General features: G+C 43.3%; 1 protein-coding gene across 1 annotated transcript in view; it reads right to left on the reverse strand.

Annotated features, from left to right (window-relative positions):
* Positions 1-4,648: 4,648 nt before the first annotated feature.
* The window catches only part of USP31 (ubiquitin specific peptidase 31), a 69,223-nt gene continuing 58,703 nt past the window's right edge, over positions 4,649-15,168 (reverse strand). The window contains exons 16-17 of the mRNA XM_049639370.1: positions 14,990-15,142; positions 4,649-12,848 (exon numbers count right to left, since the gene is read on the reverse strand). Coding sequence (XP_049495327.1) covers positions 11,278-12,848; positions 14,990-15,142 — 1,724 coding nt within the window. The 3' untranslated portion in view covers positions 4,649-11,277. The remainder of the gene's footprint in view (positions 12,849-14,989; positions 15,143-15,168) is intronic.

The raw sequence follows: 15,168 nt of genomic DNA on the forward strand, positions 1-15,168 counted from the left end.
CCTGTGTGATCTATTTATTCTCTCTGAGCCTCAGTCTATATATGTATAAAGTTGAAATAATGGAGCCTGTGAAAAACAAATAGGGTAATGAGATAAAGAGGGCAACACTGGATACAGGGGTCCAAGGAGGACTTCCCGAGCTCCACTAGGAGAAAAAAGGACTTGTATGAATGTCTGAAGGAAGAGCATTCCTGAGAGGAAATGGCAGGTGTGCCAAGACCCTCTGTTCAAGACATTAAGAGGTGGCTTCTGTGCCTGGAAGTGAAGAAAGAATGATATAAAATGGGGTCGGAGAAGCAGACAGATTTAGGACATAATTGTGGAAGTGGATTAGGACAGGGCTTGTGAATGGAGCTGATGTAAGGATGGGGGGCTGAGAGAAAGACCAGAGTCAAGGATGGATCACTGGACTGGACTGAGCAGCTGGGGTGGATGGTAATGCCATTGACTGAGTCCTAGGATGGGATGGGAAGAGGGATCCAAAGCAACATTTAAAGAGATAATGGCTAAAAAGTTTCCAAGTCTGATTCACAAAGTACAGTATAAAAACAAATTTAAAAATGAAACTAATGAAAAACAAAGAGAAGCATCTTCAAAGCATTTAGGAGAAAAACAAACAACACACCTTCAAAGGAACAACCATGACATTAATAACTAATCTATCAACAGAAATAATAACAGCAGGATACCACAGAATGAAAAGGAAATAACATAACTGCCAACCTAGAATTCTATTCCCAGTGAAAATACCTTCCAAAAAGTAGAGGCAAAATAAAGACATTGCCAATCAAACAGAAAACAAGAGAGTGCATCATTAGCACAGGTTGAGGGGGGAGGGGGGAGAAAGAAACTAAAATGAATTCTTCAAGCAGAAGGAAAATGATTACAGGAAACACACTGAAATACAGGAGGTGACAACCAGCAATGGAAAGTGAGCGTGCTGGTACATCTAAATGAACACTGGCTTTTACGTTAGTAGCGACGTTAGTTACGGGAGTTATATATCTATGCATGTTAAATACACATGGAATTGGAATGCACAGCCACCAATAAAAAATGGTAGAAAGGGTAAAATGGAATCAAAGTGTTCTAAGACTCTGAAGGGTGAAAATTACAAAGCTTTCTCAGACTCTTATAAATCAGGAATGCATGCTGATATCACAAGGATAACCACTAAAAAAAGAAAGAGTAAAAGGATGAATAATAGCAGAGGTGAAAAACTGGAAATTAAAAAATGCTTGACTGATCTAAAAGGCAAGGAAGAAGAGAAAAAGACATAAAACAGGTGGGACAAACATCAAAAGAATAGTAAGATAGTAGATAAAATAAAATCCACTTGTAATTAATGTAATGCATTAAATGTAAATAAACCAGTCATCCCAGTTAAGCCTCCCAATGATCATGTAGGCACTATCAGCCCCATTTTACAGGTGAAGAATTTGAGGCACAGAGAAGTTAAATAATCTGCCAAAAGCTGTCCAGCTGGGGAGTCATTCAAACCTAGCAGCCTGCCTCTGGAACCTGAGCATGTCACCCCCCTCCAAAAGCCCCCCCCCCCCCCCGCCTCCACCCAACACCGTTTTAGATCAGTGTTCCACAGACTGCACCCAGATTCCTGCAACAAGCTCCTAACCCAGGCTCGCTGATGCTACATCGTTGCCATGGTGACCGTGCTAAGGCACAAACTGGATCTCATCTTTCTCCTAAATTAAAAATTTCTCCTGGATTCTCATTTGCTTCACGACAAACGTAGTAGGTCAATAAAGGTCCTTCTAGATGAGGCCTCTGCCAGCCTCCCTTCCCCCTCCATCTACTGCTTCCTGCCTTTTTGCCCGACATTCCAGGAAAATTGGATTCCTGGGGTTTTTGGAAACTATAAGCAGTTTCCCCAGTCAACAATGTGTGAGCTTTGTTCCCATGACCCCTCCTCTGTAAAGCTCCCTTTAGGCTTAGTCCCTCTCTCCATCCCTATTGTTATTATAATGTAGGAATGGCACTTATTTCCTGAGGGCTTTTTCAATGCCAGGCACTGTCCTGGACTGTATGGGGAATCTTCCTATTTAACCCTCACAACTCCATGACAAGGTACTGTTCTTCATCTTCCAGATAGGAAGGGGACTCAGAATGGTTAAGTGGATTACTCAAACAAATCCATTAATTTGGATACTCACTACTATATGCCTGGCACTCTGTAAAGTACCAGGAAAAGAGCAGTGAACAAAACAGGTAAGCAAGCCACAGAGCTGAGCATATATACATGCGTACAGACTCTATGTTGCATATATATTGCACATAGACTGCATACAGACTATATATTGCATATTTATTGTTTATAGACTGATGTAGCATATATACCATTGCATATAGACCAAATATTACAAATATACTGAATACATTTTATGTTGCAGATAGACTATACGTTGCATATGTACTGCAGATAGACTGATGTTGCATATATATTGTAGACGATGTTACAGATAGACAGCACATAGACCTTGGTAGTTGGTGACAAGTTATATGAAGAAAATAAAGTAGGGAGGAGGGAGAGAACATGAAGCAGGTTGCAATGTCTTAAAACGGTGGTCAGGGAAGGCCTCATGGAGAAGGTGACATCTCAGTAGAGCCATGAAAGAGATGAGATAGTCAGGGGGTCAAGTTGGTTATGGATAATTAACATTTCAGTGCTTACCCGCCACACCATTTACTCATTGCTCTTCTCTCAAGGCATCTCCATGTTCTCATCCCTCTTCCAGCCCACTTCCTGGAATTCTGCCTAGAAGGCTTGTCTCGGAGGTGCCCTCAGGGCTCATTCCTTCAGCATTTGGGCACACAGGAAGCACTGCTAACTGAAGGAATCAGGACTTCAATTTTGAGTGCCACAGTGAAGGGGCACTCTTCCCACCACAGCCTTGTATGGATTTGAAACCCCGGAGCTGGCGCTGCCCATCCTCAGCCACCCTGCACTATCTCCACACGTGCCTTCCCTTCCCCACTCTCTGAAGGGATGACGAATCCAACACGGTCCCTGAGTCTTGGGAACTCGATCTGTATGCTGTGGGCCTCTGTGGATTCTTCCAAAGCAGAGGTGAAGTGCAGGAGAGCCTGGTTTCACTCACATCACCTTCTCACTTCAAGAAAAACTAAGCTGTTAGAAATACAAAGAGCAAGTCAAATTAACATCACATCTCTGAACGTTCATTAAGAAATGAGGTGCCAGGCCATCAGGCTATATGACGTGATGCAAAAACCTATCACTCTGGGAGAGAGCCCTGGTCCTCTCTCCAAGTAGCAAGTGTTGACAGGGGATGAGAAACATGGCTAAGACCAGACCAAATCAAGACTGAATTCCAGACGGTTCTAAATGAGATACACCCAACCCACCCAGAGAGAGGTGATCTCCCAGGTGACCTGGGTGGAGATGCCTGAGACCCAGGTCTACAAAAAGGAAAACCAAAACCTTCACTTGGAAGAACGCAGGAGCATGCCTCAGAAAGAGAAAAGGGACACTGAGGGTGGGGAACAGGCCTAAGCCACATCCTGCAGAGTTACAGTGGCCTAGAATCACTCTCTGGGCATACAAAAACATGTGGTCCAGGGCCCAGGGCTTTATATGCCTTTGGCTTTTTCCGGGAAGACTGACAGAGGACAGAAAGGTGTACAGGGAGACCTAATCATTCAAATTTTTAAAAATAATCTTCCAAATTCTATGGAGACAAAATGATCTTTAAATATCTGCAGAACTATTAAATCTATGTATTTCACGACGTGCAAATACTTTCAGGCATAATGAAGCTTCCTGAATAATCAATCAGTGTACTACATGGTTAAACTCTCTAGAGAACCTAAAGCAAAACTTCACTATTCGAAATTAGAGAGGTTTGTAAGTGCTGCACCTCAGTTTTAGGGCATGTGGTTCACACGTGTCCTGGATTAGGAAGGGTTTCCCTGCCCTAACCCTAAATCATCATGCTGTGCTTTAGAAAACAAGATCTCCTCTATGACCTCCATTTAATAGTTTCCAGGAAAAATGATGGCTGGTGAGGTACTCATATAAACTGAAACCCCTGCTCACTGAAAATGCACTCAATTCATAATGAATAAGCATTTCAACAGTCAGGCATAGAACACACACGCACTAGACTTTTAAATTCCATTTCATGATGGTGATCTTTGGTGCCCCCAAGTGGTCATAAGTAATGTGACATCCTCAACAGGGAGTCCTGTCCTAAGGGCAGGTAAAGACCGTGGAGAACATTTTATCAGAACAAGACAGTTAAAAAGGAGGTTATCCGGGCACAAGAGAGGGCACAGAAAAGAATGGCTCCTTCACTGGAAAGCCAGACTGTGAGTTCTTGCTCGGCCCCATGGCCGAGGACAATCTGCCTCTTGGAAAAGTGGGAATAATAATCCCCAACTGTGAAAATTAAATTAACCATAGATGTGATTTTTTTGTTTTAAAATTTTACATATAGAGTATCTATATCCTTCTGTTAACTTGCTTTTTTTCATTTAACACTACGGTTCTAAAGAGTTTTGTAGAGATCAGTGTGGTACAAAGATAATTTCTGCTTAATTTTCAAGGCTAGTCAATACCAAAAATATACATGTTGGTAAGGGGGAGAAAGAGGAATATGGCTTAAAGAGGGCATCATGTAATAAATTTATTATATTGTTACATTTTCCACTTTTCTCTTAATTCCAACTGTATACTATATAATCAACTGCTGTTCCAGAAATAAAACGTTTTAAACATAAAAATATAAATTTTGCTTTTTAAAAGTGCATACACCTGGAATAATAAAACATACAAATAAATAACAGAAGTCAGTGACACATCTCATGCACTTGTTCTAAAATAATTTAAAATGACACACTTTTCTTCGGCCTCAAGGAAAGACATCCTGCCTTCCATTATTACCGTACAACAAAACAAGAAAATCATACAGAAATCACTACGAATGGTGCATGAACAGTACCAAAGCATTGCGTGTACAGTGACAGGACATGCAGCTTGTGGGACAACTACACAAATTCCAGTGTGACACTGAGGAGTTCAATGAAGAAACGATTTTGGTAATGGGGCTTGAATTCGATTTTAACCAGTGGTGAGAGGCACAGTTGGTGAGCAAACCGATAGGGAACATAAACACATATCTGAAAGGCCTACAGAAGAGAACCTGAGCTTCAGAAAACACTGGATCTGCCTTCCCCTTTGATGTCATGACACCACACCACTTAGAATAGCACCTAGGAAACCATACTGCCTTTTCACCGTCGCGACAGGGAACTCTGCTTCAAGGGGCTTTTCTAAAGGAGGATTTCCAATTTGGATTTCTACTTAGATCTTCACTCCTTGAAATGTTGAAAACACCAGGTAAATTGTGTGTTTTGTTTTTGTTTTTGGTAGGCAGCATAATGCTCAACAGGATGAAACCACCTGAAAAAGCATAGCAGACTGCTTTGAAGATGTTGTAAGTGCAGCTCACCACAGATCAAAAGTAAATTTCATTTGCCTCCATAGGTAACGTTATTGCCACATTTTTAGATGAGTATTATTTGATTTTTTTTAATTACAAGAATAAATACTGGGGGTTACTAAAAAAAAAAAAAAAAAAAAAAAAAAAGACTCCAAACAAAATGCTTTACAGTCATTTTAAAAGTAAAATCACTCCTGAAACTACCCTGTGGAGAAGTAGAGAATGAGCTAACTAGGAAACTAGGTGGCAGCCTGGAGTCGGCTATTTGTAATTACTACAGAAACAATTGTTCCATCAAAATCAGGACAGGTTCTCCAAGCCACTGAAGGCTTCACTTCAGCATTTTTAAACTCAGGATGACTTCCCTACTCCTCTGTGGGTCTGGTCCTGTGGCGGCATCCAAGGAAAAGGCTCTGGGAAAGATGCACACCCCACAGGGAACTCTGTCTCATCTAGCAAACTAAAGACCACCAAATCCCACCAGAGTGGCAAAAGTGCTGGGCCGACCACAAAATGCTCCAAGCTCCCAAACAGGGCCTCAAATCAGAAAGGCTCCCTTATTTCAAACAGGATGTTAATATCAGTAATTCTCAATCTTTTTTTCCTTTCTTCTCCAACAAAACAGAGGAGTCTGAGTCACTCCTGAGTGCTTCACATGGCAGTGATTCTCACCATAGGGATGGTGTAAGCACAGTGGTTCTCAGTTCTGACTACATATCAGAAACCCCCAAGAGCTTTAAAATGTACGACAATTTCTGGGACCTGCCCCTATACTAATCAGATCAAAAGCTTGGAAGTGGGACCCAAGCATTTTTAAAAGTTCTCTAGATGATTCTAGTGAATGCTGGGTATCAGAATCTCAGACAAGTCATTCAGAAGAGGCTCAACAGAATCTTGGAGAAAGTACACGTATGAGACTCAAAAAGCCCCCCGAGCCTGCAATGGATCTCCCTTCCCTCCAAAATTGGGAAACACCAGTTTTTAAATGAATGTGAGATGGATCTAGAACCTAATCCACTGTAGACTGCTACCATAAGTTCCATGAGCTTATTCTTATTGTGACCAGTGGCTGGGAAGCTCCACAGCTTTCCAAAACAGCTCTAAGTCTCTACAAAAGCATTTAAAAATTGTTAGCACTATTAGAAGCCACATTCTCTCCTTGTGACCACGATAGAACCCTAGAAGATATAAAAAATTAAAATCTATAGAAAATGGCAGGTTATTTTTAGAACAAAATACTTTAGGAAAGTCTTCAGGCTAAATACAGTATATAAACCCGTGTGTGTTCAACATGTCCAATTCCACTCGTGCTTGCAAAATACTTATTTTCATACAATCTTGCCAACGATAAAAAAAAAATCAGCAAAGAGAAACATGTGCAAAGCAAAACAAGAAAACACATTCATGCTCTTCTCTATTGATGATTAAGCCACATGTAAAAAATTACAAATTCAAAAATAGAGCTCCATAATCCAAGAATCGCCTTTTTTAAAATTCACGTTTAGTGTACCCCACATTTTGTATTCGTTGTTTGCATAGGTGGTAAGAACATGCTTTCTGGGTTAGATGGAGGCCATGCAAAATTGTTTTCATTACTTGGGGTGGGGGGTGTGGAAATGACCGGTCACGCTCAAATTGCAGCTGCAAAACAAACACTTTGAGAGTTGATCAAAAGGCAGTGTGAAACACTAAGTGTTCATTTAAATAAAAGCATAGGATTTCCCCCCAAAAGATGTAGTCGGGTTTAACAATTATGTACCCTTTATGAAAGTAAAGACGGACAGTCTGTGCAGGAACAGCTACTTTCTGTTTATGATACGGGCACTGTTTTGTCAGCAAGTTTTGCTCTTCTCAATTCCAAATAATACAAGTTCAACATGCCTCACAGAATATGTGTTTTATTGAAACTGTGCTTATGATTTGCATACTATCTCAAAACTCCAACCCAGAAACACTAATTATCATAGCATCCAATAATTCTAATAACCTACATAGGAAACAATAACGTCAGCTGTTCAGTAATTTGTCAGAATGAAATGTAACATCAGATGTCAATCTATTTTTAAAAACATGTTTATTTGAAATAAGTGAGCTTTGTTCACAGCTCTTCTCTGTTCCATTTTTCCTAAAGGCTGCCACTACTGCTTCCTTTACATACTGTTCCTACTTTTTAGCATGATAGCTATTTAGAGGGATGGCAATTTGTCCCCCACCCCCCAATCCCCACATCTATTTCAAACAAATGTGGATGACCAAATTCTAATGGAAAGTGATTCTGTAATGGATTTTCAACCGCTAACTCGTAGAGACAGCTCAGTCTGAAAAAGTGGATGTAAGAGTAAAATGTCTCTGAAGATGAAGAAGGGCACTTTTGGTTTCCAGAACAGGAGAGACTTGCTCAAGAGGACCACAGGCCTTGGCCGGTTCACCAGAATCCACCTGATCTTTTTGTTCGGGGGACCGTCACTCCATCTAGGGCCTCACCGGCATCCCCTGGTTCATCGGCTGTGCTCCCAGGGCTCCTCAGCTACAGCAAATTCCTGAAGCTTTCAGCTTGCCTTTATGAGCAAAGCAGGCCCTCAACGAATGTTTGCAGAATGAATGAATGAGAGAGGAAAGAATGATTGCAAGAGTTTAGGATAGCCTCACAGATAATTACAATGTTTTACCAGACCACAAATACGCCCACATCCATTTCTACTGGTCCAGCGAGGTATGACTTACTTTCAGTTAGGCTGCTTTTAGGATGGGAAAATACAAGGGCTGGGAGATGATCTTGAGATGACGTGAGCTTAGCAGTTTCTTTGTGCTTCCACGTTATATAAGAGATTACAAAGGCAAGGTATAGGGCTGTCTTAAGGAATGGAATAGCCTCAGTGCACTGCATGTTTACAGGAAAAGAAATCAAAAATAAAGTTTTTTAAAAGCAAACAAACATTACAGAGTAACACTACTGTCAGGGATTATTCTGTGTCCACCAGGAAATGACTGCTCTAGTCAGGCCCACTCAGTTGTCAACCAGAAACCTAGGCCCACCATCCTCAACAGATGATTTTTAACCCCAGAGCAGATGTGCTTCTGTGCCAAATGCTACCAGGAAAATAAAAAGCAAAGCAAACACCAAGTCCCTAACTTACCAAACAACTGAATTGAATCAAGTAATAATTTTCCCATAAGGTATTTCACACCTCAAAGAACACCTCCAAACTTCTGGGCAAATCTTCTTTCCTGTGTCTTAAAGGTTATACCTAGTAGTTGGGGATGAGATTTTCATTGTTTACCAAGCACAGAAAGAATAGCTTAAAGTTACCTTGACAATACCATAGTATTTTTCATTTAAATCTGGAAGAAGGACTAAACTCCATAGACATATAATTTACTGATACTGAAATTTTATTTCTAGATACCATAGAAAATTAAAGAAATTTGTAGAGGTGTTTTTTTGGAGTGTGTGTGTGTGTGTGTGTGTGTGCTTAAGACACTAGACATAATGGGAAATCCATTCCTGGAGGATACAAGAATAAAAATATTTGCCACGTGAAAATTAAACCAGATTCTATTAATGCTTAACTGATAACAGCCTCAGGAAAAGGTGTTATTAAAACCGTCTGTGTAGTCAAACTTTAATTCTAAGACTGTTTCAGAGCTTCAGGTAGGAGATTTCAAATGAGATTTACCTATTAAAAGAAAAAGGCTCAAATCAAACTCCTGCTACCGACGATCCCATTATTGGTGCGTCCTTTCCAGGAAATAAAAGCAACACAGAAAAACCAGCGGTGGCAAAACATTCGCAGGGCTGTTGGTGTGCGGTTGGCAGCGATAACACCACTGCAGGCAGCCAGTCAGCGGCAGTTACACTACAACAGAGGAGAGGGATGCTGCTTTAGGAACCCACAGCCACCTGCGCAGTGAAACAGGGACACCCGGTGCAGGGGCGAGTACAGGACTGAGTGCACTGGGCAACAGGCTCACGTTCGATGAGATTCACAGAGCACAAGGTAACTTTCACAAAGCTGAGTATCTAAGTCTTAAATATTGCAAGGGTCTAAAATTCCAGCTACCCTCAACATAAAATGGCCTCCGGACTTGCAAGTTACCTGCTAATGCTCAAATAGCAGCAAAATAAAGTTAAGAAACCCACTGGAAATATTTCCCAAGAGGTATTTATGGGGAGAAAACAAAACAAAAGGCAGTGCAGAATTCATAGCTGTGCATGTGTATGTGCTCTAATTACTTCACACACAGCAATACTGAAAAGGGAGATTATAAATGGATCTGTGCACCAAGAATTCAGGAAGAACTGGAAAGTTTATGATTTTTTTTTAAAAGTTAATATTTAAAAGCATATAAACTTAGCATGCTGTATCTCATGGCAAAGTGACAAATGCTATTCAAAGAGAATCAGGACCATGGCTCTCCTGACATTAAAAAAAAAAAAAAAATAGAAAAATGGAAAAAAAAAAAAAAGGCTAAGAATTTCCAGGATACCTCCAGAAAGCCTGAAGAACTATGATCTTGTTTATCTGTGAGATTTCTGTGAGGTTCCCTTGTTTTCTCACTGACAATGCCAGACGGAACATGCTCCAATCCTACTTGTGAGTTCTGGGTAAGAGATGAAATCTTAACCACTAAGAAAAAATAAATGACTTACTGAAAAGCAGTCTGTAACTTTGCCAGGCAGATCAGAAGCACACACGTAATACTTTGTCACACATCACTCCAACACACCATCAACTGACTTTTGGCATCAGGCAACATCTTTCCTCTCCCCAAGGTATAAGAAACGTGGGCATGTGCACCCAGGGCAGCATGGAGCTGTCGGCTTCTAACACAAGGAACAAGCAACACCAGAGAAGGGAAATGGTACAAATTCTTGCATCCGGTTCAGAATCCTTTTTTTTTTCCAGGCATCTTTCAAAGGTGTTATCTGCTCTACTACATCTCAAAATCCCAATGGCCTTAGCTAGCAAATTTAGAAGGAAAACAAAATTAACTAGTGACTGGCTTTCTGGCCGTCCAACTTGCCACCCCTTAGGACATCTCCAAAGAACCAAGATAGCGTGTAGTACACCATCTCTGCAGTTATGAAGGACTTCATTTCTACCTCTAGAAACTTCTATCTGTGGCAGTTGGAGAAAAGACAGTCACCCACAGGCCACCTTCTTGGTTAACCCTCTTGCTGATGCACATCCACCCTAGACTAGCTGAGTATATACCTGAGAAACATTAGTGTTAAAATATTGCCCTTCACAGAGACTGGTAGATGGGGCCAAAGTGCAGAAAGCAACAGTCTTCTCTCGATTTGTTTGTTAGTGTCACAGTTTTTAGAGCTCCTGGTGCCACACGACAATCAGCTGTGAGGACAAATCCTGCTCAGATGAAACCCAAGTCAAATAACTGATCCCTCTACAGCACACACTAATGACAGCTTAACTGGTTCACAGGTTTCCAAACCCTAGTGTCCAACGAAAGTCATTAGAGTTCTCTAGAAAGAAATATGTACAATTGCTAAAGGGACCGCCCAGGGTCTCGTCTACAATGATTCCAGTTAGCTTGGTATCAATACTTTGCCTATGGCTGTTATTTGGTTCAATGGCAGAATAAGGCGACGCTTTTAACAATTTGCAGTTGAATTCTACACACACACATACACACACATAAACACACACGCACACACACTCGCACGTCAGGCACGTGACCTAAAACATATAAAACAAAAGCATAGAGGGCTTTGGTGGGGGGGAAGGGGTTCTAAATAAATAAACATCTTTACAGATAAAACACTTGGATTGCAGACACATCACTGAGGTTTTTGAGAAGGCCGTGCAGAGGTTTGCATGCTAGAAGATAACTTTTTCGAGGATTTCTCAGCAGACTGCCTGCCACCAGGAGATGAGGGCACTCCAGAATCTAGCTGGGAAGACTTGGATTTGCGAGCGGACAGCAGGGAATGTTTAGCGGAAGCAGGGTCCTTGGAGACAAGCTGCTCTTTTCCAACTGCACTTGCATTTGGCTGCTGGGAACCTGCAGGCTGGTAGCCTTTCTCTGCCTTGTCATCCACGGCATTCTTACTGGCCAACTTGGCAGAGCTACTGCCGGCCTTCTTGGAGAGCAAGGTTGTTTTGCCAAGGTCAGTTGACCGCCGGGTTTCCTTCTGTCTCAAGGCTGACTTGAAGAAGGATAGCCCCTTGTCCTCTGACTTGCTGTCCCTCTTCAGACCAGCCTTCATGCTTGTGTTGGGGGAGCGCAGACTGGCCATAGAGGAGCTCCTGACGTGCTTTCCGTCTCCTCGGCCCTCCCCCACCCTGGCTTGGCTCACCCGAGGGGAGTTGGGTTTGGAGCTGGAGGTGACGCTGGCTCTGTCAGAAGCCAGGCTCTGTCTGGAGCCCTCTCTACTCAAGCTCCTGTCTGAAGTCCTGCTCTTCCCAGGAGGGAAGGGGCCCCTTGCAGCAGGGCCGGGGGCTTTTTTGGCAGATGCGGAGGAAGGAGTGTAGGCGAGGGAGGAAGAGGACTTCTGCCTCTGGGGCGAAGGAGATGACACGGAGTCTTGGGATTTGGGGGAGGACTCCTTTCTAGGCTGGGCAGGGCCAGGGGAGGAATGCCGTCCACTGGCTCTGGAAGAAGAATCTGCTTTGCTTCGGGAGCGGGAGGACTTTATAGAAACTTTTACAGGAACAGGAGAAGAAGGGGACGTACTTGAAAGAGATGATTCCTGGCTTGCCAAGACTGGTCTCCCCTTCCGCAAGCTTCTATCTGGCTCAGAAGCGCCTTTGGAGCTGGGAGAGCTCTTGGCTGTGCTCTCTGGTTTCTTTGCAAGGGAGCCTGGGTGGCTCGTGGGTTTCACCTCTTTGACTGGAGAGCTGTCTACAGAATCACTCTGATCCACATAAGCAAACTGGTTATTATTATCAAAAGGATCGGAGATGGGGGGCACGCAATCCCCTTGTGCTGAGTTTTTGCTCTGTGTGTCTAAAACACCGGAGTTCAATTTGTGGGTGTCTGATTCATCTCTGAACACGCCTTCCATGACAGCCAGAGGGGCCCGACCCACAGCCTTGTGCTCACGTCGGCCGTGACTATCACTTGGTTCCTGGAAACTGCTAGAAAGGTTCCTCAAGCTGCCAAAGCAAGAGATGGAGACCTTATCATCCACCGCCTCCCCGATCTTCTCCAAGGTGGAGGCAGAGGTGTGGATCGGAGAGTCTCCTGAGAACCGGGAAGGAGAATTGGAGCGCATCTGCAGCTTAGCAGACAGGGACCAAGAAGGTCTAATGCAATTGTCGTTAACGGCCAAGGGGCTGGTGACAGAAGATCTGGATGACAAGCTCTGACGCTGGACGCTTCTCACGAATGGTCGAGTTGAGAAACCTCCTGAATGCAGCAGAGAGAACAGCATTAAGCTACACGGAAAACATGTCTGAGCAACACTTTAAGATACTGAAGATGGAAGGAAGGCAAGCCTGGTGGAATGACAGGAGCATGACCTTCAGGGCCAGCATGTCTGGGGTCAAGGAGCAGCCACACGACTGCAACTTCTTGGAGTTCAGTCCCCTATCTATAAAATAGGGACATTCCAACTCAGGGATCGGCAAACTATCGATCTTCTTTCTGTACGTCGGGGGTCAGGAGACCTCCTTTGGAAAGGCCCAGTTAACACTCTAGGTTTTGTGGGCCAACCACTCAACTCTGTCACTGCAGCACGAAAGCAACCAGAGAAGACACATAAACAAATGGGAGTGGCTGTGTTCCAATAAAACCTTATTTACAAATAAAGGCAGAGCTCATACTTGGCCCATAGGCTGTCGCTTGCTGATCCCTGCTCTAACTCACAGGACTACTGTAAGAACTAAATAAAATCCTGAAAGTCCTGTGCCCACCTGGCACTCCACACATGCACAGTACATGTGAGCTACTGACCCAGCTAAGGACATCCAGAGCCCGAGCCCACAGAAGTGAAGTCTCTGCCCGAGATTACACAAAATTAGAGGCAGAGCTAATACCAGAAACACAAACCCTTGCCCCCAACTCAATGCCACATGCAGCTTGGCCTGTCATTATTGAGTATAACAGCAGATCGGTGAAAAAGAACAGAGACGATACACTCCTATCCTGACTTCAAACTTCTAGAGATGACAATCATAATTAGAACAATACACTCCTATCCTGAGTGATTTCAAACTTCCGAAGAAAATGTTCACAATTAGAACTACATACTTCTATTCTGAGTGCCTTAAAACTTCCTTCCAAAGAAAAGATTCTAAATTAACTTCCATACACACTTGGTACTGTGGCTGCAGTATTTATAAAGCTCTGTCCAGATAAGATCCTCGGAGACAGGCTCTGTTCTGTGGGCACCCCCCGGCACCACTGTGATGATGATGCTTAAGAGGATACTGATCTCACCAACTACACTGTCTAAAAACAGACCAGGGGCAAACCAACTTACTGCTAAAACAACAGTGAATTCTAAGTTTAAAAAGCTGTGTTGAGAAAAACCTCTACCTGAAAAAGCAAAGACTCAGTGGTCGGATTTTCATAAAGTATCAGGAGCTTGTTAGCAATTCTGGCCCAGTACTCTTGTTATTTTACAAAGAGAAAGGCAATAAGCCAGAAAAGCAAGCGGGCCTGGAGCTACAATGAGGCAGACCTCCCTGGCCTGGCGGCCCCCGTCCACCCTCCTGCAGTGTTCCTTCACTTCATGGTCTCACAATTACCCATCACTAGATGCAGATTACAGCAACCGACATGCTGGCTGCAGGCTTGGGAGATGAGTCACTGTCCTCATTAGAGAAGCTGAGCTCACTCTCACCTCCTCCAGCCTCAATGCTAGGGCTGCCTGATCCTTCCCACACCACCTGGGGTTCCTGTCAGAACTGAGGGCTGCCATTACTCAAGTGTAAGTGAAGGTAAAAAACAAAACAAAAAACAAAACAAAACAAAACAAAAAAACAAACCCAAAAACAAAAAAACAAAAAACCCCACAGTTCTATTTGTATTGTGTTTCCCCAAGTATCCGTACTGTGACCATCTTCAGAATTCTTTTATGCAGAGTCAAGTGTTTCTGTTCTAGATGCTTCTGCACTTTTTTAAAAGAACATGCCACAAATTCCTGTAAAGGAAACGGCAGTGGAAAGGGGAAAAGCTGAGAGCCGGGAAGCCCCCACACTGGGCGAGCACAGCAACTCCTCGCCAGGCGGCCCTGGGCAAAGCACTGAGCACTTTGGAAAGCGCTCTGAAAGAAATGTATCCCTTATTGTAGAGTTAAAGCTCCAGCCTCCACACTAAGCCTTAGAAGTAGAAAATAATGAAGTACAAGGAGAAACTCATCCTAGAGCTCACAGAGGAAAAGCGAATAACCAGGTTTATATAAAATGGTACTTATGACCGTACAGCCACACAGCCCTTTTACCTTCTCCGACAATCTTCTTGGGGCCTAGCTCCTAAGCGTGAGGGACCCTGTGCCGTGTCCGTGAGATGCCACTTTGGAAATCTGTCACAAAACCCATACCCACCATCGTCTTCACTCCTCTCTCCGGTCATCTCCACCGACTCGGATAATGAGGCCAGAGAGGTTCGTCTGGAGGACGCCGCGGAGGTCACGCTGGCTTGCTTGCTCCCCGGGAGCCGGCTCACCCAGTGTTCACACAAGGAGGAGCTGGTGGAGCCTGCAGTAAAGGAAGCAGGCACTGGG

Source organism: Panthera uncia, chromosome E3, assembly GCF_023721935.1.
Source record: "Panthera uncia isolate 11264 chromosome E3, Puncia_PCG_1.0, whole genome shotgun sequence".
NCBI classification, from domain to species: Eukaryota; Metazoa; Chordata; class Mammalia; order Carnivora; family Felidae; genus Panthera; species Panthera uncia.